Source organism: Dreissena polymorpha, chromosome 3 (genome assembly GCF_020536995.1).
Source record: "Dreissena polymorpha isolate Duluth1 chromosome 3, UMN_Dpol_1.0, whole genome shotgun sequence".
NCBI lineage: Eukaryota > Metazoa > Mollusca > Bivalvia > Myida > Dreissenidae > Dreissena > Dreissena polymorpha.
Window position 1 is genome coordinate 40,109,435 of NC_068357.1, and position 23,674 is coordinate 40,133,108.

Sequence of the window (23,674 nt, forward strand, 5' to 3'; positions counted from 1 at the left end):
TATATTGATCTTGTAAGTGCAGCTTTACTTTGTTGCATAATATTATTTGATACATCTTTGATGTCTAATGGTGTATAGACACACTATTAACAGCAGAAATTATCTAATGATAATTTTATTATAGACATTACCTATTAATATTATGTTAATATATACATTACCTATAAGTATCTTTATAATAGAAATAAGCTATGAATATGTTTATTATAGATTTAACCTACTAATATGTGTATAATAGACATACATTATATTTTAATATTTGTAGAATTAATGTGTAGTACAAATTACCTGTTCCTATTGGTAGTTCTAAACTGAAATGGTATTCACTATTTTCTTTCCTGTGAATTACGTCCAATGGTTATGGGACACTCAATCAACATCTCTATATTTCAAGCTGATTCTCATGACTTGGTGGTGAACGTAATGGGAATGACAAATTGCTGTAGTACATAAACATTAAAAATGTCAAACTTTACTTGACCAATTTCAAATATTGATCAATGACAAGGCTTGGTATAACATATATCTTATTTCTGTTGGTTAAATTTAAAGGGACCTTTTCACAGATTTTGGTATGTACTGAAGTTTGTCATTAATGCTTTAAAATAATAAATGTTAATATTGTAACAAAATAGCCGACACGTAAAAACTAGAATAAAATTATAGAACAAAACAAAGTTATTATAAACTGAGCTAAAACCACTGACCCTTCGAGTGAAAGTCTTGCACTCAAACCACCCCTGCCATTTGTGCCCATACACTTGATACTTTATATAAGTAATCCTCGTACTCGTAGTATCACAAAATATAACTATAATAACAGAACTCCATATTATTCAATCATTTCGCGTTTGTAACGCTTTATAATTTTCAGGTTTTTAAATTGTCAAAAAATGCATATAATGGATATTTTACAGCATGGTAAATGTTCAATATTACTGTTTACTCGGAAATATCATTTCTACAACAAAAATTAGGGATTCTTTTTTTTCTTCAATTATGTCAATTTTCCTAAACTTGAATAGGTCCCTTTAAGATATGACTGAATGTGAAAATGTTTGAATCAGTGGAACCTGGACTTATATATGCCAATTGTGTTCCTACTTTGAATTGGCTCACTGCTTGTTTGTTTTTTTTTTCAATTTTTATTTTCTTTGAATATTCTGATTAACTTTTATCTTATACAAACCTGGTTTAGTTTTGACTTTTCTATTTCAATTTTCAGTGAAACTTCCTTCAGGTAGAAGTGTGAGCTTTTATTCATAACAATTGCACAGCTTATCTTTTTTCTTCACTTGGATTTCAATTTTTTCCAATCATGTATATTATATTCCAAAATGTATTCTCAATATTTTGAAATGATTGTAGAAAGTAAATTTTCAATGTGTTTTTGCTTGACAAAAAAACCCCTATTACAACATCCTCTACTTATTATTTCCATGTGGGTATAACTTGAGGGGACCGTCGGTTTACCATGGTCTTACTGAGTGTTCTGTCCACTTGTCAGTCTTTCCCTATGTCCATCAAAATCTGGATCTTTCAATAATTCAAGAAGTACTTAGATTGATGAAACGCGGTATGTGGATGGAGAGCCATATTATGGGTATGCACATTATTTCAGTTTATTTGGTGTAAACAAATTGTTGTTGCTTTGATTTTGAATGCAAATAAAAACTCAGATCTCAATCCTATGGTTACGAAAATAATACTCAAGCTGTATTTTGATGAACTTTGGTATGTGAATAGAGGGCAAATGGGAAATATTAATGTTATTCCAGATCTTCCTTCAGACAAAATTTGTGGTTGTGCTGTTCACAGATGCCATGAATGCAGAAATTATTGAAAAGCTAAAATTGTGATCCTTTGATAACTTAAAAAGAGCCTAAAGCAGGTTGATGAATTTATGAAATGTGTTTTGAGGGCCATATTAGAAATAAGCATGTTATTTCAGATTGTGGTTGTCTGTCAGCTTATCTGCATTTCATCCTAATAATTTGAATTCTGCAATAGCTTAAAAAGTACTTAACCCTTTCCCCCATAAGAAGCAACGTGAAAATGGCTTTTGCAACCGGCATAAAACCAGAACAGCCTGCGAGGAACTCATCTGCAAGGAACTCGCAGCCCTGTTCAGGTTTTATGCTTTTTGCCGCTCATCATTAACTAAGGGTTGGAAATGAAGCGTTTTAAAACTTAAATACGTAAGAAAGGTATTTAATTAAATGAAACTGTCTAAAGGACTTATGACATATGCATCGAAATACATGTCTAAGTGGTAAAGTTCTTAAGCTATGTTAATAAACTCAGTATGTGGATAGAGGGCCATAGGAGGAATATGCATGGCTAGGGGCCACCTTTCATTTTAATGCCAAACCCTTAAAAAACATAGTGCAACTTAGCATTTGTATGCCCCGTCCGTCAAAATGTGTTCAATTATTTATTTTTGCTTTGTTATTGTAAATGTTCTCATCAATTGTCCCCAACATGTTTTCATTGGTTTGACAATTTTATAGAGTAACACATATTATAACATAAAATTATTTTCAGTTAAAAGAAAACATCATGAAATATTATTATGCTGAATAGATGGTTAGGTATAAGTGGATATAAGAAATTAAGTCACTTATACTGTGCAAAGTTTACCATCCAACTATTTGTTATATGATGTTGCTTTGAGGTGTTGTGCTGAAATTAGGTGTGTAGTTAGCATACTTGCAGACTAAGTTTAGATTACATTTGGAGCCAGTAAGGTTGAGATTAATGGCACTATTATCAAAAATAGGGAAAGTTCCACTCATTTACTAGAGTTTTGATCGAGGTTTTGCATTTGAATATGTATGTAGGTAGCTTATATTCAGAAATTGCTTGGGATTGCATGATCATTTAAAATAAAAGAATACTTTGTAAAATGATAAAAATCTAGTTCTGAGACATGGCTTCTCTTCTTGTGGTAATCTAACTGTTTAGGTTTAATTTGGCAGATACATGTTTGACTATTACAAATATTCATCATTTAATATGTCATCACATTCATTATATTTAGGTGAGCTGACAGAAAATTTACATTACTATCAAAGCTGAAGGATAATTTAGGGTGCTGTCTTACACAGCTCTTATTATTGAGCTTGCTTGGTCTATTATTCCCTGTAACCAAATTTTTTCCATTCGTTTTGATGAGGCCTAAATATTTTACGACAAATTTTTTCCTAACATTTAATAGTACCAAATGCCAACATAAAGCTGTTTTGGACCTTTGTTATTGACCTTTGTTATTCAAAATGCTATTGTTGTGTGAAAGAAGTATTATTGCCACACTATTTTGCATGGTTGCTATTGCTTCTAAGAATGAAAAATCTTCTAAATGGGTTCAATGTATGAAAATGTCAGTTTATAAATATCACTTAACACAAGTTTAGGACGAAAACTTGGCCTGCTTGTATTAAGCCGAAATTATTGCAATACATTAAGCCAATAACTATAACAATAAATATGAACAAATTAATGTTTTTATTATGTGCTTTTTTGCCCCCTCTGATTATATATAACATGGAATTACTGTTATTATATTTATTTTTATTGCTTGTTCCAAGTTTTTGGAGCCACATTTTATTGTGGCCTTATTTTTACAAAATGTTATAATCAAAATATTATCGGAAATATAGTTGTTTCTCAATTTTATATGATTTACTCAGTGTTTTATAATTCTATCCAAATTTATAATAATTTAATGTATACAAGGTCTATAATTCAACAAATAAAAACAAAAACAAGAAGTGTTATGAACTAATTGTGAGTAGTATATTTGTTGGTAGTGTCCACTGATGTTGATTTTAAAAACATGTTTTAGCTAAACGAGTAAATAGGCATGTAGAGGCACAAACAGGTAAATATGCTTGCATTAAGAAGAATGTTATTCCTATATGTGTTGTTACCCATGGTATATTGTATAATTGCATTAGTTGCATCTGCATGATACCCAATTGGCTGCAATTCAAACTCCCCTGATCAAAGGGAGGTAAATCAGTATCAGAAAGATATTATTAGTCCCCTACCGGTTTCACCGGAGGGGACTAATGGTTTTGTATCCGTCCGTCTGTCCGTCCGTATCCTGCGATAACTTTAAACGTTCTTAATATTTTTTCATGAAACTTGAAATATGGATAGATGGCAAAATGGACATTATGCACGTCATTTCATTTTTTTCCTACATCAAAAATTCTGGTTGCTATGGCAACAAATATACTAGAAATACTGCTGAAAATGGTGTTTTTTCTTGACCTGCGATTACTTTAAGTTCTTAATATTTTTTCATGAAACTTGAATCATGGATAGATTGCAATATGGACATTATGCACGTCATTTAATTTTGTTCCTACGTCAAAAATTCTGGTTGCTATGGCAACAAATAGACTAGAAATACTGCTGAAAATGGTGTTTTTTTCTGGATCCTGCGATAACTTTAAAAGTTCTTAATATTTTTTCATGAAACTTGAAACATGGATAGATGGCAATATGGACATTATGCACGTCATTTCATTTGGTTCCTACGTCAAAAATTTTGGTTGCTATGGCAACAAATAGACTAGAAATACTGCCGAAAATGGTGTTTTTTCTGGATCCTGCGATAACTTTAAAAGTTCTGAATATTTTTTCATGAAACTATAAATATGGATAGATGGCAATATGGACATTATGCACGTCATTTCATTTGGTTCCTATGTCAAAAATTCTGGTTGCTATGGCAACAAGTAGACTAGAATTACTGCTGAAAATGGTGTTTTTTCTGGATCCTGCGATAATTTTAAAAGTTCTTAATATTTTTTCATGAAACTTGTAACATGGATAGATGGCAATATGGACATTATGCACGTCATTTCATTTTTTTCCTACGTCAAAAATTTTGGTTGCTATGGCAACAAATAGACTAGAAATACTGCTGAAAATGGTGTTTTTTTCTGGATCCTGCGATAACTTTAAAAGTTCTTAATATTTTTTCATGAAACTTGAAATATGGATAGATGGCAATATGGACATAATGCACGTCATTTCATTGTGTTCCTACGTTAAAAATTCTGGTTGCTATGGCAACAAATAGACTAGAAATACTGCTGAAAATGGTGGTTTTTTTCTGGATCCTGGGATAACTTTAAAAGTTCTTAATATTTTTCATGAAACTTGAAACACGGATAGATTGCAATATGGACATTATGCACGTCATTTCATTTGGTTCCTACATCAAAAATTCTGGTTGCTATGGCAACAAATCATAAAAAAAATTCTGACAATGGTGGAATTTCTGACAATGGTGGAGCCGGTAGGGGACTTTTATTGCTCGGCAATAGTCTTGTTTTTAATGTTTTACGCAGAAATATTTTCTTTTTGAAGTGCATGTTTATGGATTTATTACTTAATAATTGGACACTTACAAGTTCTGAGCAATGCACTGTTGCTAATTTACTTCTGTTACACTCTTGGAATGTGTTTCATATTATTAATAATTTGATACATTCAAATGTCATAAAATACAACACAATTATTTTAAAATAAAAAATCATGCTTTTGGTATATTTTCTGCGGCTTAATGTATTTATTTCTTTGGGTAAATATATTGATTGTTCAAAGAAAAAAATAATAAAAGCATAGAAAGATTGATGAGGAAAGACATTAAAGTCAAATGCAATAAATGTAAAAAAATCACAGAAAAAACACAATTGATTGAATTGCTGGAATTCAAATAATTTAAATTTGAAATGTTTACAATATTCATGTTGTAATTATTCAATTAAATATATACTAGTTGTAGCTGAAGAGCAGGTTACTATTGGTATGTGATAATATAAAATAGTGACAATATGTACTGTATATTTATGACTGAGATATGAGTGCAGCTTGATACTGGTTAGTCATTCTAACTAACCTTTTTTTTAATACTATAAGTCAACTTATCATACAATATAAATGTATTAAGACATATACTGATACAAACAAGTTTGTAAAGCCATTTGTTGTTGTAATTTTTTATTCTCAGTATAGAAAAGTTACAAAGTAAATACATTTAGAAAAAAACTATTTCCAACAATATCCAAGCAAAATCCATTAGCTTAAATTAAGATAATGTAAACAAATCCATTTTCAAATATCACTGTCCAAAACATAAGTATTAGAACCTTGTAGGCTGAATAGAGTTAAATTAATAGCCATAATATGGCCAGTAAAAAGGTGTTCATTCCTCATTGTTCCAGGACAAAACAGTTCTCAAGGTATACCATACTCAACTTCCGTATTTCAAGCATCATAACAACAATATTTAAACGTCATGGTGATATTACAAATGTTTGATTGAAGTGGCCTTAAGTATGGTCTTATAATAAGTGACCTTTTATAAAATCTATTGATAACTCAAGTTTCAACCTGCCAAGGATAAATTCGTACACCATTGCATGTATTGAAAAATAACTATAAATTTTTTCCAAATTTGTATTGTGTGTGTGTTTTTAGCTCGGCTGTTTTCGGAGAAAGCCCGAGGTATTGTCATAGCCAGCTCGTCGTCCGCCGTCCGCCGTAGGCGTCGTGCTAAAACCTTAACATTGGCTCTAAAATCAAAGTGCTTCCACCTACAACTTTGAAACTTCATATGTAGATGCACCTTGATGAGTTCTACACGCCACACCCATTTTTGGGTCACTAGGTCAAAGGTCAAGGTCACTGTGACCTCTAATAAAAAACTTTAACATAGGCTCTACAGTCAAAGTGCTTCCACCTACAACTTTGAAACTTTATATGTAGATGCACCTTGATGAGTTCTACAAGCCACACCCATTTTTGGGTCACTAGGTCAAAGGTCAAGATCACTGTGATCTAAAAAAAAAAAAAATTCTGACAAGCTTTCACAGCCGAGCGTGGCACCCGTAATGCGGTGCTCTTGTTTTTATTTGGATAGGTTATATGTCAATTTTGAATGATTTTGGCATAGTTGTTAGTGGTTTGGGTTATATTAAGATTGCATAACCACATAAATTACCGACTAAACTTTTTTGTATCAGTATAGAAAAAGGTAGATATTGTTGAGAAAAGCTTTTGTTTTGCTTGTTCAAAAGCTTCAGCTTAAAGGCAGGTCATAATGATTTCAACAAAGTTACATAGGACAAAAAAGTTGAACTAGCTATACACTGACATCAAACTTTATTTCCTGGTTAGTTCTTTATGTACACTATGTGCATTTTTGTTAGAAAAGTTATTTCTTTTGACCAGACTGAAACACATTTGAAACACCAAAGTTATTTTCCTTTGAAAATCTATGCTGAATTATGTTTTGATGACTTTTATAATACACAGTATTGTTTGGTAAATTAGCCTTGTTTCTTTTTATGTTGTTGCTGCTGGCTACTGCTTGGTTGCCTATGCCTCATATCTGTTGCTACATGTATATTGCCTTCTGCAAGTGTTTTTATGTGATTGATTCCAATTTTTCAATGGTTGAGTTGTGTTTTCATTTTGTTAATTTGGTTTGATTATTATGAGAGCTGTATTAACACGGACCCTTTTCTTCTTCTTTGTTTATAATCAATTTAATTGTTTTACTGAATAAGTTAGTATATTTAGTCATGTATCACTCTAAAATGCAATAAGGTCGCCGTGAAGGTCGCCTTGGCATAGTGGATAAGGTGTCCGCCTAGTAACCGGGAGTTCACGGGTTTGATCTCCACTGTGGGAGCCTTTTTTATATATCCCTCAAAGACACTAAGTACTTGTTTAAGGCCCAGGAAACAGACTCAACAGTGTTTTAATAAGCCTGAGGCTTTTGATGCAATCCAGCTGATATAAATACTTTAAATTAAAATGCTATAAATAAAAACTTAGCGTTGAGATGTAATACATTGTCTTGTTGACACTCATTGACTGTAATTATGTTTTGATTTATATATTTCTAGTCATAATATATTTACCTATTCAAAAACAATGCAAAAACAGAGTAAGCACCGTTATAAACTGTTTTGTTTTCAACTGAACTGTCTGTATTTTCAGTTAACTTGTCTGGTATCCAAAATGACAGTGCCTTTTCTGAGGTTTCTACTGATCAGACAGGAAGTGATGACACTTCCTTACTTCTCACTGAGGATTCTGGGAATCCCATTTCACCAGAAGGTTCCCTGCCTTTAACTATGAACAATAACCCAACACAAGAACAGCCAGCAGGTCATTCTTTAGCTGCAAATACTGACACCGACCTACCACCATGGCTTGCTGCTGTAAGTCATCAAATGCTTTATCAAAATTAATGTCTCCCCTTTTTGTTCTTTTGTAAATGTTATACATTTTTGTTGGTTTATGTGTACAATTACTCCAATAATTGACAAAATAAGTTGAATTTATCTGTGTTATCATGTCTGTTTAAGGTTTTGAAAGAAATATAAATAAATGACATTATATTTTTTATGTAAATTAATAACATGTTAATTCATATTGCAACGTTTTAGTCATTGAAAATACCTGACATATTAATATGACTTTGTAATCTATCAGAAACAAACTAATAAATGATAACTTACATTGCAGGAATTAGAAGATGAGGTGATACCCATACCTTTAGGTTTTGTGATTCAGTCACCGGGTTTGGATTTTCCAGGTGTACATGCAAACCATGGACCTGTTGGTTTCCTCAGAAATACTACCAAAATGCCAGTACTCAGTGTTCCAAAATCACAGAACAGCTCACCTCAAGTGTCTGGTCAATTTAATTCCTCTTCCAATTCATCAAGCCAGTCAATATCATCTTCTAGCTCATCTAGAAGCTCAATTGTAACTTCTAGTTCATCATGGTCAAGTTCATCTGGTGAGGCAAGCACATCCAGTAAAAATTGTCCTTCATTTATTACTAGCCAAACAAACAGTGTTCCAGGCCAGACTGCCAAAGACCAGGTCTCGACAGCAAACAATTCAATGTCATCTAGTCAAGAACAGAAGTCTTTGGAGCAGACCATTGAAGTACGTGGCTGATGAAAATGTTGTTTGAAAGTCATTGTTCAGAAATATGATTCTTCATCTTGTCTCTATCTGTTGATGAAAAAATATTATACTGAATGTGAATGCATTATTTGTGTTTTCTTTAAGTATTATCATTAAATCAGCTTTCACTTTAATTGATTTTTCTTTCAGAGAAAGGATTTAATAATAAACCAGTTGGCAGCAAAAGTTAAAGACTTGGAGATTTCAAACATGAAGGTAAAATTGATTATTTTTATTTTTTTATTTTTAGGTGAATATCTGGATAAATAGAAGATTCGTAACTGTTTAAAGTAAATTTAATTGATATTAGTTAATTGGAGACACTGTTTAATAAGTTTGTTTTTGTATGTAATGTGTATCATCCTGAATTATTATTGATAAATGTACAAACACAATATTATATCAAATTCAAATAAAAGCAATTTATAACATTTAAAACATTACCTGTGATGTTTATTTATATATGGGGATGTTTAATTATTTATGTTTTTAATATAATAATTGCTATTTTACAGTATGTATCATAATTTATTAAAAATGTAAATGTATAAATCTATAAATGTTTAAAAATAAAATAACTCTTCTATATTTTTGCATTAAACATACAATTCTCATTAAATGTCTATAGCGTATTTAAATATCAATGATTTTGAGTGTTCATGAAATGGTTTTAGATGCGGGACCATTATGAGGATGTTATTAAAAAGTTGCAATCTGAAATAGCAGCGCTGAAACCGAATGCTACAAAGAAATGTATGTACTAATTAAATTTTAATATATGTAGTTCTCACTCATTTGGTCAAATCTTGGTTAAAACGGTGGTGGGTGGGTGGGAATGGCATGATCGAGTCCTTTCTAAGCAAGTAAGATATTTACTCAATATTTGCCAACTTACATATTAAAAACAATTAATTTGTCAGGCGCATAAACATTGCTGGGTAATGTGCACCGAAGGTGAAACAAATGGTTATGTTTTCTACAACTTTTAAGAAGGCAAGAGGTAAAATATCCAATCAAAAGCAAGAAGTAGGATGCATTAAGACCTTCTTTAAGACTATAAGTTTACCTTAATATGTGCAATCCATTTTTTGAATGAAACTGTAGATCTATAGTATGTTATATTCCAAATACGGATATTTGACACATTAAAGGCTCAATATATTTGCGATTGAGACATGTTTTGCTACTTTGCAGCGTAACAACAAAAAAGGGCAGGTTATGCATGACCTTTGGACCACGGTGCGGCAAAAAAAATGAATAAAATTCTGCATCTCTTAGGATTGCGTCATCGGACGTAGATGTCATACAAATCAAATGCAACTTCACTTTGTATGATATTATGACAAACTGCGCTTGTTATTGATGCAGACCATGTTGCACGTTTTTGGTACAGTCGATTGGTGTATAACGGATAGCTAAGGACTTCGAGTCTCATTTCAACGTAAACACCATGCATTCAGTAATTAAACCATTAAACCTAGATATAAACATGTCTTTCCTATTGAAACATGCCAGCGGTTTTAAATTTCCGATTTTTTTTATTTGTTTACAGTGCGAATTTCATGGTACACTGATTCAGCCATTACCGGATCGCTTAAGTCTTTATCGGATTACATGTGTATCGTGTTATTTTTTGAAATTTGACAGAGCATTTGTAAAAAATAATTGCAATATTTCTAGAAAGGAAATTCATTTCTGCGTTTAATAAGACCAAGTTCATGGAAATCGCTGCACAATTGATGAAGTAATGGCTGTCCAAAGCGATGCACCCTATATTCGGGTCATTTTGAGTTGAATACCTTGTTATATATATATAGTTTTGATAGTGAAAACTATGTTTTCAGAGAAATCGATTTTTTGTTATAATTTGATTATTTTTTATCAAAAATGATGTTTTCGCTAATTAATATCATAGCCACACGCTAACCACATGTGTATTGGACAACTTCAATTGAGTTTATATTTAATTTGAGACAATCCCCACATTCCTGAATATGGGTCACCACATGTCCGTTATTCACTAAATCCCGAGTTGCAGCTTTCATGCTTATTTTATATGGTACGCATCAATTTGGTTTCTGAGCATTCTTACTTTTGTAAAGGATATAAACTATTACATCAATGAACATTATGTTTACCAAACAAATTCTGCAAAATTCAAGAAACCATTCGTCTGCACTTTTCCTGTCGTCACAAAAACGGTGCGTACGTAACGTGACCTTGTTTTGCTTTCGAAAAAAGAAACAGTTGTAAAGATTGACACACGTCAACAAAAACATGAATCGACTTAACTATGATAGGCTTTTTGTATTCTATTCATAGAAAACTATAAATCTTAACATAAGTAAAACTATTTTGCAAAAAACGTTTAACCTATCCGTTACTCACTAAAATCCGCTATACACCAATCGACTGTATCTACATGCATTGTATCGTGTCAAATAAATTGTTATACCCTGCATGAAGGATTCATAATATAGGAGTCAGTCTATCTTTAGTCAGTCCGTCTGCTGGTTTGCTTTCATGAAATGTCATACATATGTGTTTGAAGCAACTTCTATTATACTTGTTATGCGCAAAATATTAACATTTTCTTGTTCAGATTTCTAAGTTGCAAAAAAGCGAGGTGATGTTGCTCAACCAAATTTCTTTTGACATTGCATCGTTGTCAAAGTAGTACTTTGTTTTAGTCTTGTTAAAGTCTCAAGAATACAACAAATTACTAGTATGTGACGACAACATAGGCAAACTATGAACTCCGTCCAAAGTTCATTTTCTTTTGCATATTATCATAGTAGGCTATAACTACGTTACGCAAGTCGTCACATACTGAACGTTGGTTTGCTGTTTGATGTTTACATACATTACTGCTATCATTGATCTCTGTATTAGCATATTTTAATATGTTGTTTGTGTTAAGTTCTCATTGTCTGTGATTAAATTTGTACGTTTTGTATGTTTGTTAGTCGCTTTATTGTTTTCTATATAACCTTTTGGGATTGTTATTTAGAAATACATTTTTAAAAACTGTTCTTGATGCCACAATATTGTGCCAGTAGAGATTTTTTTACCAGGATTTTGGTTTGATTGATGTACTTTCATTTGCATTACATGATGAGGTATGCCTTTTTGATGTGATGTTTCGTTAATGTTTTAAACATATTTAGAAATAATAATGACGAAAACACAATTAAAAACAATGACGTGTACAATTCAAATTATTATTTTCTTTGCCCTTATGAAATATGTTTCTATCTTAATATTTTATATGTGCTTTTGTGAAATGTTTCCCCGCGTGGTAGGCCTTTCTTTGGTGCGCTTAATATGTGGAATTTCAAAACAAATTTCATCATTTAATCCATTTATTCTTGATTTGACTAGTATTATATTCAACAAAAACATTTACATTGATTATGCAAGATTGCATAATATTGTGCAATAAATAACGATGCAAATAATGTGAAAAAATTTATAATTGCTCAAAAGACAAGCTATAATTTATTTTAAGTGCATTTTTTATACATGAATGTTCGATGATCAGGAATCCCGAGGGCAAATTAGATATAATATGTTAATAACGTCATCAGATATATGTTGCCGCTATTTTTAAACTTGTTATTACACATTTACAAATACTCTGTAATTGCTGCAGGAACATTATTGGCATTTTTAAGTCTGTGACTACGATTCAACGAATAAAACAACTAAACTTATCTTTGAATTATTTACTTTGTATATATCATGCTCAGTTTTTGATCGTCTAGAATTACCTGATTGGATTTAGGACTCCAATAAGGTGAAAAAGGTAGGAAGACGGATGTTTAATGGTGTTGTTTACAGACTGTCGAAATGGGAATTACTGTTTACCACTAAACAATCTGACAAACAATGTTTTACTGTTACCTGTTCTTGTGTCGCATACGTATTTGCATATTGACAACAGAATTGAGGCCAATCTTATTTTAAGCAGTACTTAAATATCCTAATTATATACAGTATACGTTTAGTGATGAAAGATGCTATAACTTGTGTTATGATAACTAACTGCCGACCATGTTTAATTAATACTTGGGTTTTAAACGCCCAATGGTATTAACAACATATTTTTTCTTTAAAGGTTGATTAATATTTTTATCGACTGCGTATTGTTCAGTTCTTATTAATTCCAGGCTTAACCTATGAATACGAAATAAAACAAAATATGATAAACTTTCTTCGTCTAATAGGCAAATTCTTGGCCGAGTGTCTGAGTTGACATGAGCCGATACAAATATAACGATATGTACCAACTTGACAGTGGTATGCTTATTTCTTAATCACGTTTTGAATACGGAATGAATTGCAGATTTATAACTTGTATAAAAGCACCCAATCTCACATATCCAATCCTTTAAATATATTTTCAGTATTAACTAGATACAACATATTTGTTTTAGCATGTGTTTGGTCCTAAGTCAATACTTAATAATTGTAATCAAATCGTGTTTACCACGTTAGTATTTTTACCTGTATATCCATATAGAGTAATCTTTTAATTGAAACGATCTTATTTAAATTTATTTTAAAGCTTCTTGGAATGATACACTTGAACATGTTATAAAGAGAATATATTTGGAAATACAAATGTCGTAACTGGTCATGAAATAGGATGGCGAATGATCTACAGGATGGTGAATAATCTATAATATAATTATTCAGGGAATGTTTGAATTAAATGTTTTTATGCCCCCTTTCGAAGAAAAGAGGGCATATAGTGATCGGACTGTCCGTCTGTCCGTCTTTCCGTCGCACTTAGGTTTAAAAAAATGCTCATAACTTCTATCTCCCTTGAGAGATAACCTTCATATTTGGTATGCATGTGTATATTGACAAGGCCTTTCCATACGCACACAATTGTTTACCCCTGTGACCTTGACCATGAACTTATGGTCCGCGTTTAGGTTTCGAAATCTGTGTTTAGGTTTCGAAAAATGCTCATAACTTCTATGTCCCTTGAGATATAACCTTCATATTTGGTATGCATGTGTATATGGACAAGGCCTTACCATACGCACAAAATTGTTTACCCCTGTGACCTTTACTTTGAAGTTAAGGTCTGCGTGTAGGTTTCGAAAAATGCTAATAACTTCTATGTCCCTTGAGATAAAGCCTTCATATTTTGTATGCATGTGTAAATGGACAAGGCCTTTCCATACGCACACAAATTTTGACCCCTGTGACCTTGACCTTGAACTTAGGGTCTGCGTTTGGGTTTCAAAATCTGCGTTTAGGTTTCGGAAAATGCTCATAACTTCTATGTCCCTTGAGATATAACCTTCATATTTGGTATGCATGTTTATATGGACAAGGCCTCTCCATACGCACACAAATTTTGACCCATGTGACCTTTACCTTGAACTTAGGGTCCGCGTTTAGGTTTCGAAATCTGCGTTTAGGTTTCGAAAAATGCTATAACTTCTATCAAAGCGTTTATAGGGGGCATATGTCATCCTATGGTGACAGCTCTTGTGTTTTATTACTGTAAAGCCATTTATATTTATTGGCATGACATTTCATATTTTTTAATATAATTTATATTGTTTCATCGACACGTAAGCTCATGCTATTCAGATTTAAGAAAAACAAAGCGTAGGTATTTGCGTCGTTTATTTCCAGATGTGTTTGTTAAACTGGTGTGTAATAAATTGCGGCGGGAAGATGGATTCAGTTGCAGAAGATTGGCCCTTTTTATCCCATGGCAATTTATTTGTCCATTTATATGGAGTGATTGTATCCTGTCCTTTTTATTGCATGCGAATTGACTAGTCCAACGGATAAGCGGGACTGAATACTCGCTGTTAACAGAACAGAACATAATATATACATTTACAATCATGTCCATACTGACGACAATCTTACCTTTGCCGGCACCAAGTAGAGAATATGAAAACGTTATTGCGTATAATTAATATAAGCAACGTTTTTATCGTTTATGTTTGTAACAAAAAATCGAGTTAAAATCAGAAAATAATGTTTCAATGAATGTAACAAATTTATGTTGATACAATAAAATCAAGTAACAAGTAAATCTACTTAAACGCGAACAACCAAATAAAATGTTTTATTCCTGTGTAATAAAAGCGCACAAACTATTAAAATCAGGTGTTGATCACACGTCGTCTTCCCTTAACTGCCTTTGTTTCTCCGATATGCCGCCTGTTGGCTGTTTAAAATATAATACCTCTGAAAAAGCACACTGGGAATAAAAGGCTTTTAAATTAATTTATGTAGGATCTTTTGTACGGGTTGTCAAAATAATGTAGGAAAGAATGTCCAGGTTGTCAAAAAACGTAAAAACGAATGTCCGACTGTGTCAAAATAAGCGTAGGAACCATTGTCCTCGGAAAAAATGTCCGGATACCAACAATTAGCACGAATCCTTATTAGTCTACCGAAAAACCACGATGATGGCATTCATACAGCTTTACTGCATTAGCGTTTTAAATGAAATGTCAAGCGTCAGCCAAGTAAATAGTGTGATGTAGCCACCTGTGTGTAGTAACTGGCTTGATCACGATTGCGGAACAAACGTGGATTGCTTTGGATATGATAATATGTTTTTTTGCCTACGGTAATTCGTTCTTTTAAAAATAAACATTGTGCGTAATTATTCGTTTGGATGTATATTTCATGAATCGGTCTACCCGCAAACTAAACGAACATTAATTTCCAGTGATAATGAGTTTGCAGTATTTGAAAAATGATAATTTCTTTGATCTGAATGCATATTATCAGTTGACATGCAAACTAGACATAACAATAAAAATACGAGTTAAAAAAATTACTTGATATTGCATTAATGGTTCATTTATATAAGCACAATCAAAGGTTTACTATCTGCATCATATTGAAATGCATTCTAAGCGTATAGCCTAACTGTCATTAAGTTAACAAAACTCTTTATTCACAAGATCACGTTTGTTTGTGGTTATTTTTTTTTATAACATTATGAACTTGTGGGAACATGAATGTTGTTCATTCCATGTCCAGTAATTATCCTAAATAAACTTAATAAAAACTCACAATTTTATAAAATGTGTAATCTTAACATAAAAGTTTTGTATTTTCTTTAACTATGTCAAAGGTCGATGTCATGTCAAAGGTCAGCAAGTAAGCAAGTGTGTAAACACTGTTTGTAGCATGACCCCGTCCAGCATGGATGGATTTTCCCTCGGTCAAAGATGACATCTCAAGGTCAACGTTCAAATTTAGGAAATTTGTACGTGACACTTTGCCTGGAACATTACAATTTCCATCATGGATGGATTTTCAATTAACTAGAAAGAAGTGGTCAGCATGATGATGCCCTGTTGTCATGATTAATAACCAGGTCAACTGGTCTTAGCACATGATTTGTGATTATCGTCCCAAATGTAACTGATATTTACTCAAGATAAATTGCGTACATAATTAACGTCACCGATTCGAAATCAAGGGAAATAACTCTATGACACTGTGTCCCATTTCTTTTTCCATCCTAGAATGTTTTCTCATACGCTCTAACAAATTGTATTGGCAGTCTCAGCATTCATTTATTTATATAAATTTACAAATAAATATTTATTTGTTATGTTTTTGTAACTACCATATTTCAAATACAGTACAGTTATTCCCCGTTTAAATAAAGAAATGTCAACGTCACACATCCATATCAAAGGGTAAAGATACTCTTGTACAAATTAAGGATTTTCATATAACTTTGCAGTACTTATAAGAAACTCTAACCAAGTCCGTAGGTCGAGGGTAAATGTCACAATTTTAGGTTAAAGGTAAATTATGATAACTCATTGAAGGATTTGTCTAATTTTTACCTGATTTTTAGTGTATCTTTGTTAAATGGCACTCATGTTGATTGTCCTCAATAGTTAAAACTATTCCAAATAATATATGTCCGATTGTTAATGCATTTAATTACATGTTAACAATGAAAATGTGTGGACAAGTCTCTTTCATCCAAAATAAAATGTTACTTTAAGGGTTTAGGCGTTAATTATGCCCCTATTCAATAACATGATTTTAAAATATATTCTATTGTTATTGATACTAAGTAGTCATACACTGCATGTACGTTAACGTCACCCAATCTTCACGCAGACTTGTCGTTCCTTGCTCTCACATACAATCTCTGCCATCACAAGAAAATCCTACCGGTTTTGGTAGGATTTTATTTTATTGGTTTAAGTATTATAAAATGAAAAGTAGTATCATTTTCTTTCTTTTTTTTCCAAGCACTTCTTTTATTTACTCTGTGATCCAGTTTACCACAATGACAGCAAATAATATCTCAACATTTCAGTTTAAGATACGACCACACACTCCTAAATGTATTAAACTTCTTAATATCATAATGAACGTTTATCAATAAGACTAGCGTCTTTTATTTGCAAAGCTTATCTGCACGAATCAACATCGTACATACAATACATGTTCGTGAACTTTTAATCAATATTAAACCCGATAATTTTCAAAATTCCTTCGATTTGTTTAAATGCATTAGTGTAGTCTAGCATGTAGTTCTACATGGAACACTTAATTTTTTCTTGTAATTATTCGACAAAAAGTTATTTTCCTTAAATTAAAGTTGGGTTGAAAAAAGAAAGGAAATGTCAACCTGTTAAGTTCACGATGTGTCACCATTAATATTCAATGCTGAAACTGACCAACTAAGTCAGACTTAATGTTCACTTCCAATTTAATTTGTCTCTTTACATTGTACGATATAATCGTGTTTGACATTTAAATGGATAAATGTGCTCTCCCGGACAGCTTTTTCAAATATCGAATGTTTACAGAAATATTTGGTAAGTCTGTCTTTCGAAGAGTCCAATGTTTGATAAGACACATGCGTAAATACAATTACCCAACGACAATCACGTTCATATATAGGTATGAGTTAAGATAATCCAGACTTTGGTGTGTCGATACATTTTCAGATAAGAACAGAACAGAAATTTTATTACGACTTGTACATAGTACATCGTCAGTCTAAACCATGTAATAATAAACATATCAAAAGGTCATGTGAAAAGAAAAAGAGTATACAGTTGTAAAAGTTGTACATTCTATCTAACATAATACATGACAGTGGTGAGTAAACACAAAACAATGAAGACAGGAAAAAATCGATTTTTTTTTCAAAGTGTGTGTGCAACAGAGTGGCAAACAGCTATTAGCGTTTATGGCAAATAAACTAACATCAACAAATACTATGTGCATAATAATGATTAAATTATATTAGAAATAGCTCACGAACTTTGCATGAAGCAAATTTGGCGCCAAATTTAACAATCAGACAGTAAATGGCAATTGGTTATCTTATATATATTATGCACAAATATATTAAATAAGTGAGTACATTAGATATGTTACATAACACAACTACAATTACGCAGTTTCGTATCCAGTATGAATACAAGTAAATTTACACTTGCGTAAATATAATAACACAAACAATTAGAATATACTAATAAACAAAATCAAACCCGCGGAACATAAAATTCAGCTGGTGGTATTCTTTTACATTTTGAAAATGGTGTATAATTTTAGTTTTATAATTAAAAAAATCCAAAATTAAGAAAAGTAAAAATAACAACGGTAAAATTATTTCACCACGTGGTTGGTTATGAAGTCAGGGATTTGATCCAGCTATGCTCTGCGCGTATGTTGGTTGTGATGTTAAACCTCTTGTTTTCATGTATTTTCCATCAATTTTAGGTCTATTTAAAATCAATGAATTCATATCAAAAGATTTTGTTAATATTTATTTGCATCTTTTCAACTGTACTTTCTATATGGTAAAATAAAAAACATAGAAAACATTTGGATGTAATACTTCAACAAGAACACTAATTCGAAAACACTATTGCGGATGGGTAGGAGTGTTTCTTTTTTTGTTTAATGTTATAATACCTTCAACAAGTTATATATTTATTCTAAAAAAGTCCATTAATTCACAAAATTGTGTAGTTCAGCAGGTGGAAATTCAGTTTTTTGTAAACTATGACTTGTAGATAATGCTAAATATTTAATTTTATTCCAAAAAAATGTGGGGACCAATATTTTTTTAATCTTGTTTTATTGCGAGAGCATAAATTGACGTCAATAAATAAAGTGGCACAATTCTATTTTTATAACTTTTTAAATCTAAATTATGTGACTGCCAAAGTAAGATTTTTATCGGTTATATCGGTCGTATGGAAATCACGATTTCTTAACATTGTTGAAATTCAATTCATTTTATGTGTATTTCATATCTTTCATTCAATATAAGTCCGTGTGCTGAAGATTACTAACTACTGAAACTTTGCCAGTTTCAACTTGTATTCGTGATTATCTTCAGTTTCGACACAAGTTGAAATTAAGCAGTTTTAATACAAAAGTGCATGTTGCGCAATGGGAAATAAAATCAAAACAAGGTCAGTGACCCTATGTTTAAATTACATTTTTCATAGAGTATTTGTTTGTTGATTTTTTTCAGACAAATTTGCAAATATATCTATAATTGAGGAAAAAATCGCCGAAACTGGCGCAACAGCCTTTAAAGTGTAGCGTTCTGATATAACATATTCAAACACAAACATTGTATTTTATTATACAATTTATATAAGCATTTACACAAAATGTAAACTATAGAAACCTTCGCGTTGTGTTTGTTACCAGTCTGGAGTTGATTCCAACGCATACTCATGACCGTGGGTTATTCGACAAAAATATTATTTAAAGACTAACACATTACCCGATCATTATGCACTATGCGGGGACATCCTAAGGATACCATAGCTTTGTGGAAATAAAACAAAAATCAAATGCACCACATAACATATCTAACAAAAAATATAGAAACATTCGCTAGGGCATAAATTCACAAGTGTTTTCCATAGATTACATATTGTAACCTTTTTTTTACTTTTTGATTGTAAAAACTAAAATTTGATCATTATCCAATAGTCCTACAATTATGGTGTTTTCCCTGTAGCAGACGGATGATGGTTTTACCACTCCGCCTTCTTGTGTTAACAGAGAGGCAATTTTCTTCTGCCCCTTGCTGTCTGCCTGTATAAAAGAGTTGGACGTGTGTCCACAGACAATAACCTGTCCGCACGTAGTAACGTGAACGGTATGTGGATGTTGAAGTGCACAATCACTTAACTCGGACATAACTGTACCATCACTGGCCAGGGTGAGGAGTTTATGGTGGTAGTTGCTTGACACGTATAATTTGTCACCAGCGTAGCCAACGGCACACTTGCACACTGAATATCAATATGGTTTGAATTTTGAAAAAGGAGAAATAAATATGACAAAGTTATCATAAGGATATTTATACAATCGGCTAATCGAGAAAAATACACATGCAAAAAAATAATTGCGTATTTAGTGAATGCATATGTTAACTCATGTTCTTCAGTGATTACATAAAATTGTATTTTATACGGAAACCTTTTACCTGTGAATGTACCAGTGGTATCTTCGTACAGTTTTTTCACCTTTGTCCCCGTCATCGTGTACTGGTATAGTGGAGTACCAGAGGTGACATACAAGATATCCTGATGGTTGGCGATACCGTAACAACTGTGCGATAGTGGATGATTCGTGTAGACTCTTAGCTTCCCATTATTCAAACTGATAAACTGCAACGAAATGTTCTTCCTATAACTATGAACTACACATACTCTTAGTGGAGCAACCGAACGTAGTTCATAAAGAGAACCAGGCAAGGAGCTATGGCTGACCAGCTGGAACTGCTTGTCTAACAATTTTCTTTTCTTGTTACTACAATCGGCAACAAGAATGTGGCCATTAGGAAGACAAAGAATGAATTGAATATCAAAAACTGTCTAATATATAGAAACCTCGAATAAGTTTTAATAAAAATAAAATGATACCAGCTTATGATACTCGACAGTTGTTCCAATTATGATGTTTATGATGTTTTATTGAAAACGTTTTACCACATACCATAACAGAAAATAAATTTTCGATACGGACAGTTAAGTGGAGTCCTTGTCAAATAGTGATAAGAAAAACTGGACACAACCATTGTCATTGTATTGGAAATTATCTTATTGTCGACAGAAATGCTGTTTAGTGTTACATACATAAACATGTATATACCGAACAATCACTGAATATCATTACAATCACGTTCATTTATTATACACTTACGAACTTTTGTACTTTTGAAAAGTTCTTTTCATTAACACAGTGTACACCTTATTTGATAGTTGATAAACTGTAAAGAGAACATAATTAATGTTTATCGTATTTTCATGACAAGTACACATGCTTACCTGAATCGTTGTTTGTTGTATTTTCGTACACTTTTCCTACCATTGTCCCCGTCATCGTGTACTGGTATAATGCATTTGCGGATGTGATATACAGGATACACTGATGGTGGGCAATCCCGTAACATGAGTGTATGAGTTGATGGTCCATACCCTTCACCAGCTTTCCTGTACCCACAGTTAAAATCTGAATCTTTTGCATGTATTTGCTACTATGAACAGCGGCAACTTGATGGGAATCGACATGGCATATGTCATGTATTATAGGTGGCACAGGACAATGACTGACCAGCCGGTAATTCTGGTCTGTTGTTTTCAGAGTCTGCCAATTAAATATGTCCATCAAGTAGACAACAAATACTTCTTATGTCACACTGATTTTTGTTCACACCTGATACTTAAATGCTACAGTCAGTCCTTTTCCAACTGATATTAATTTTCCTGTCTGTGTTCATTTCACCAATCAGTAAAGGTACACTACGCACTAGTGTACCCAATCCTGATAGTTAAGAAAAATACTGTACACTCGCAGTGTTGCCATGGAATTTTAACATGAATTTAGTCTGCGCAGAGTTATCTTTCATGTATCTTTCTGATTCCCTTATTTTGTCCAGACTCTTTTGATAGGCTACACAAGCTAGGTGGCTACTCTTTTTTCAACATCCGGGACAATGTCACTAACCTGCTTTAACTCGTCATGAATTTTGATGCAGCTGTCAGCATCTGCCTTAAGGGTATCTTTCAGTTGATTCATCAGAGTATCCATTTCCGTCAAGCTTGTCTAACGCAAGATTTATCTCATTGCGCATATCTCGTATTTCTTGTAATCTGGCATTGTAATTGTTTTGCATAGATTGGCTGAAACTCTTCCGAGTGTTGTGTCTGTTTGTGAGCTGTTTCAGAATTGAATTGATTGTTGCGTTATTTCCTGAAGGTTAACATTTGGACGATTTTTTTTACTGAATCAGCAATAATAGTCACCTTACTACATTGAATGAAAATAAAACATTAATCGTCATGTGTATACACGACTAATATCATCAAGACGAAGACAAGGGATACTGGTAACATTTTAGTGGTACTTTGTAGATTACATTCTTCGGACATTATATGTAATAGACGCAGAAAACATATTAACTAAAAATGTGATAGGCTTTTTTAATTATACGTTATTACCTGTGGTTCAGCAGCACGCATGTAACACAACACAACTGCCCGTGATCGTCACAGAACAGCTTTATATCCTTATCGCCGTGTACCTCACACTTCTCTAGCAAGTCTTCTGTCGCCTTTGACAACGGCCACTTGAGCTTTTCCCCTTTGTCAAAGGTGGTGCGCTTTTTAAATAGCTGACTGTGGAGAATGAAATATTGACCGCAATAATACTGTGTGCACAACTGGCAAAAATACTCAGCCCCTGTGTGGATTTCTTCATCTTGAAATGTTGAACAACATACGTCCACAAGCACATCTGATCCTTTAGTTACTGAAGCATTGTCGGCTATGTTGTTTTCATTTCACAAATCTTTCTCAATTTGTTTTAACACAAACAATTTTAAAGTTACAGTTCAATTATGTACGTGTGGATGCTATCGTTATCAAAACTCTTAAATCTCTGTCACGCACAACTTAAAACTTACTAGATCGTGTATGAACAGTCTGAAGTAGGTAAAAAGTACATTTTCACGGACTTAAAACAATCCCAAAATCATCTAAGTTGAACGGTGAAGTTTCCGTAATGTGATCTTCAATGTTCTAGATTCACTAGTTTTGGTTGTGCTATACATATACCGATGAAGTACACTTACTTTCGGTTTTGATTGGATGTAAATCGACACTGCGATTCTACGCCCATTAGTGGAAACAAAACATCAAAGACCTTAAACTTTAATGCAAAATAAATTGATCAAATAATTACTCAATAAACCGCGACAGCTAGCGACACAAAATGCCTTGACAATGCATATGACCAGATATAAAATGTCAAGGTAATTTGTTCTGCTTTAAATCAGTGTTTATACTATACTAATTCTGAATGTTACGCCTTACCGATACGTTCGAGTCGGAAACACAGACCGAGAAAATTGAACCCGATACACAGTAAAATCTTCAAGCAACTTTACCGCTCAATAATATCCAGTATGTATTACTCGCAACGAGTTCAGGTTTAATTTCTGCAAGACGATTTGTCAATCTATGCACATCATTCGCAATGTATGTTCTGACAGCATATGCACAAGGCGTATTGATTGTTAAAAATATTATACATTCCCGATACATCTGTTCAGGTTACAGATGAAATTTATTTAAATACATGCGCTAGTTGTGTTTAATTAATTTATAAA

General features: G+C 32.5%; 1 protein-coding gene and 1 long non-coding RNA gene across 4 annotated transcripts in view; one reads left to right on the forward strand and one right to left on the reverse strand.

Moving 5' to 3' along the window:
• Positions 1-12,716, forward strand: part of LOC127873792 (serine/threonine-protein kinase Nek9-like) — a 35,820-nt gene extending 23,104 nt beyond the window's left edge. The window contains exons 19-24 of one of the 3 annotated variants that reach the window (XM_052417788.1): positions 1,226-1,240; positions 8,023-8,246; positions 8,554-8,982; positions 9,154-9,219; positions 9,678-9,756; positions 10,198-12,716. In XM_052417788.1, coding sequence (XP_052273748.1) covers positions 1,226-1,240; positions 8,023-8,246; positions 8,554-8,982; positions 9,154-9,219; positions 9,678-9,756; positions 10,198-10,202 — 818 coding nt within the window. In that variant the 3' untranslated portion in view covers positions 10,203-12,716. Of the gene's footprint in view, positions 1-1,225; positions 1,241-3,844; positions 3,881-8,022; positions 8,247-8,553; positions 8,983-9,153; positions 9,220-9,677; positions 9,757-10,197 lie in introns of all 3 variants that reach the window. The other 2 variants (XM_052417787.1, XM_052417789.1) reach the window with 2 other exon arrangements.
• A 4,601-nt stretch (positions 12,717-17,317) lies between these two features.
• Positions 17,318-22,447, reverse strand: LOC127873795 (uncharacterized). The gene is made up of 3 exons (XR_008046386.1): positions 21,333-22,447; positions 20,489-20,672; positions 17,318-20,294 (listed from the first exon to the last, which is right to left on the reverse strand). It is a non-coding gene; the product is annotated as an uncharacterized LOC127873795 (long non-coding RNA).
• Positions 22,448-23,674: the final 1,227 nt, after the last annotated feature.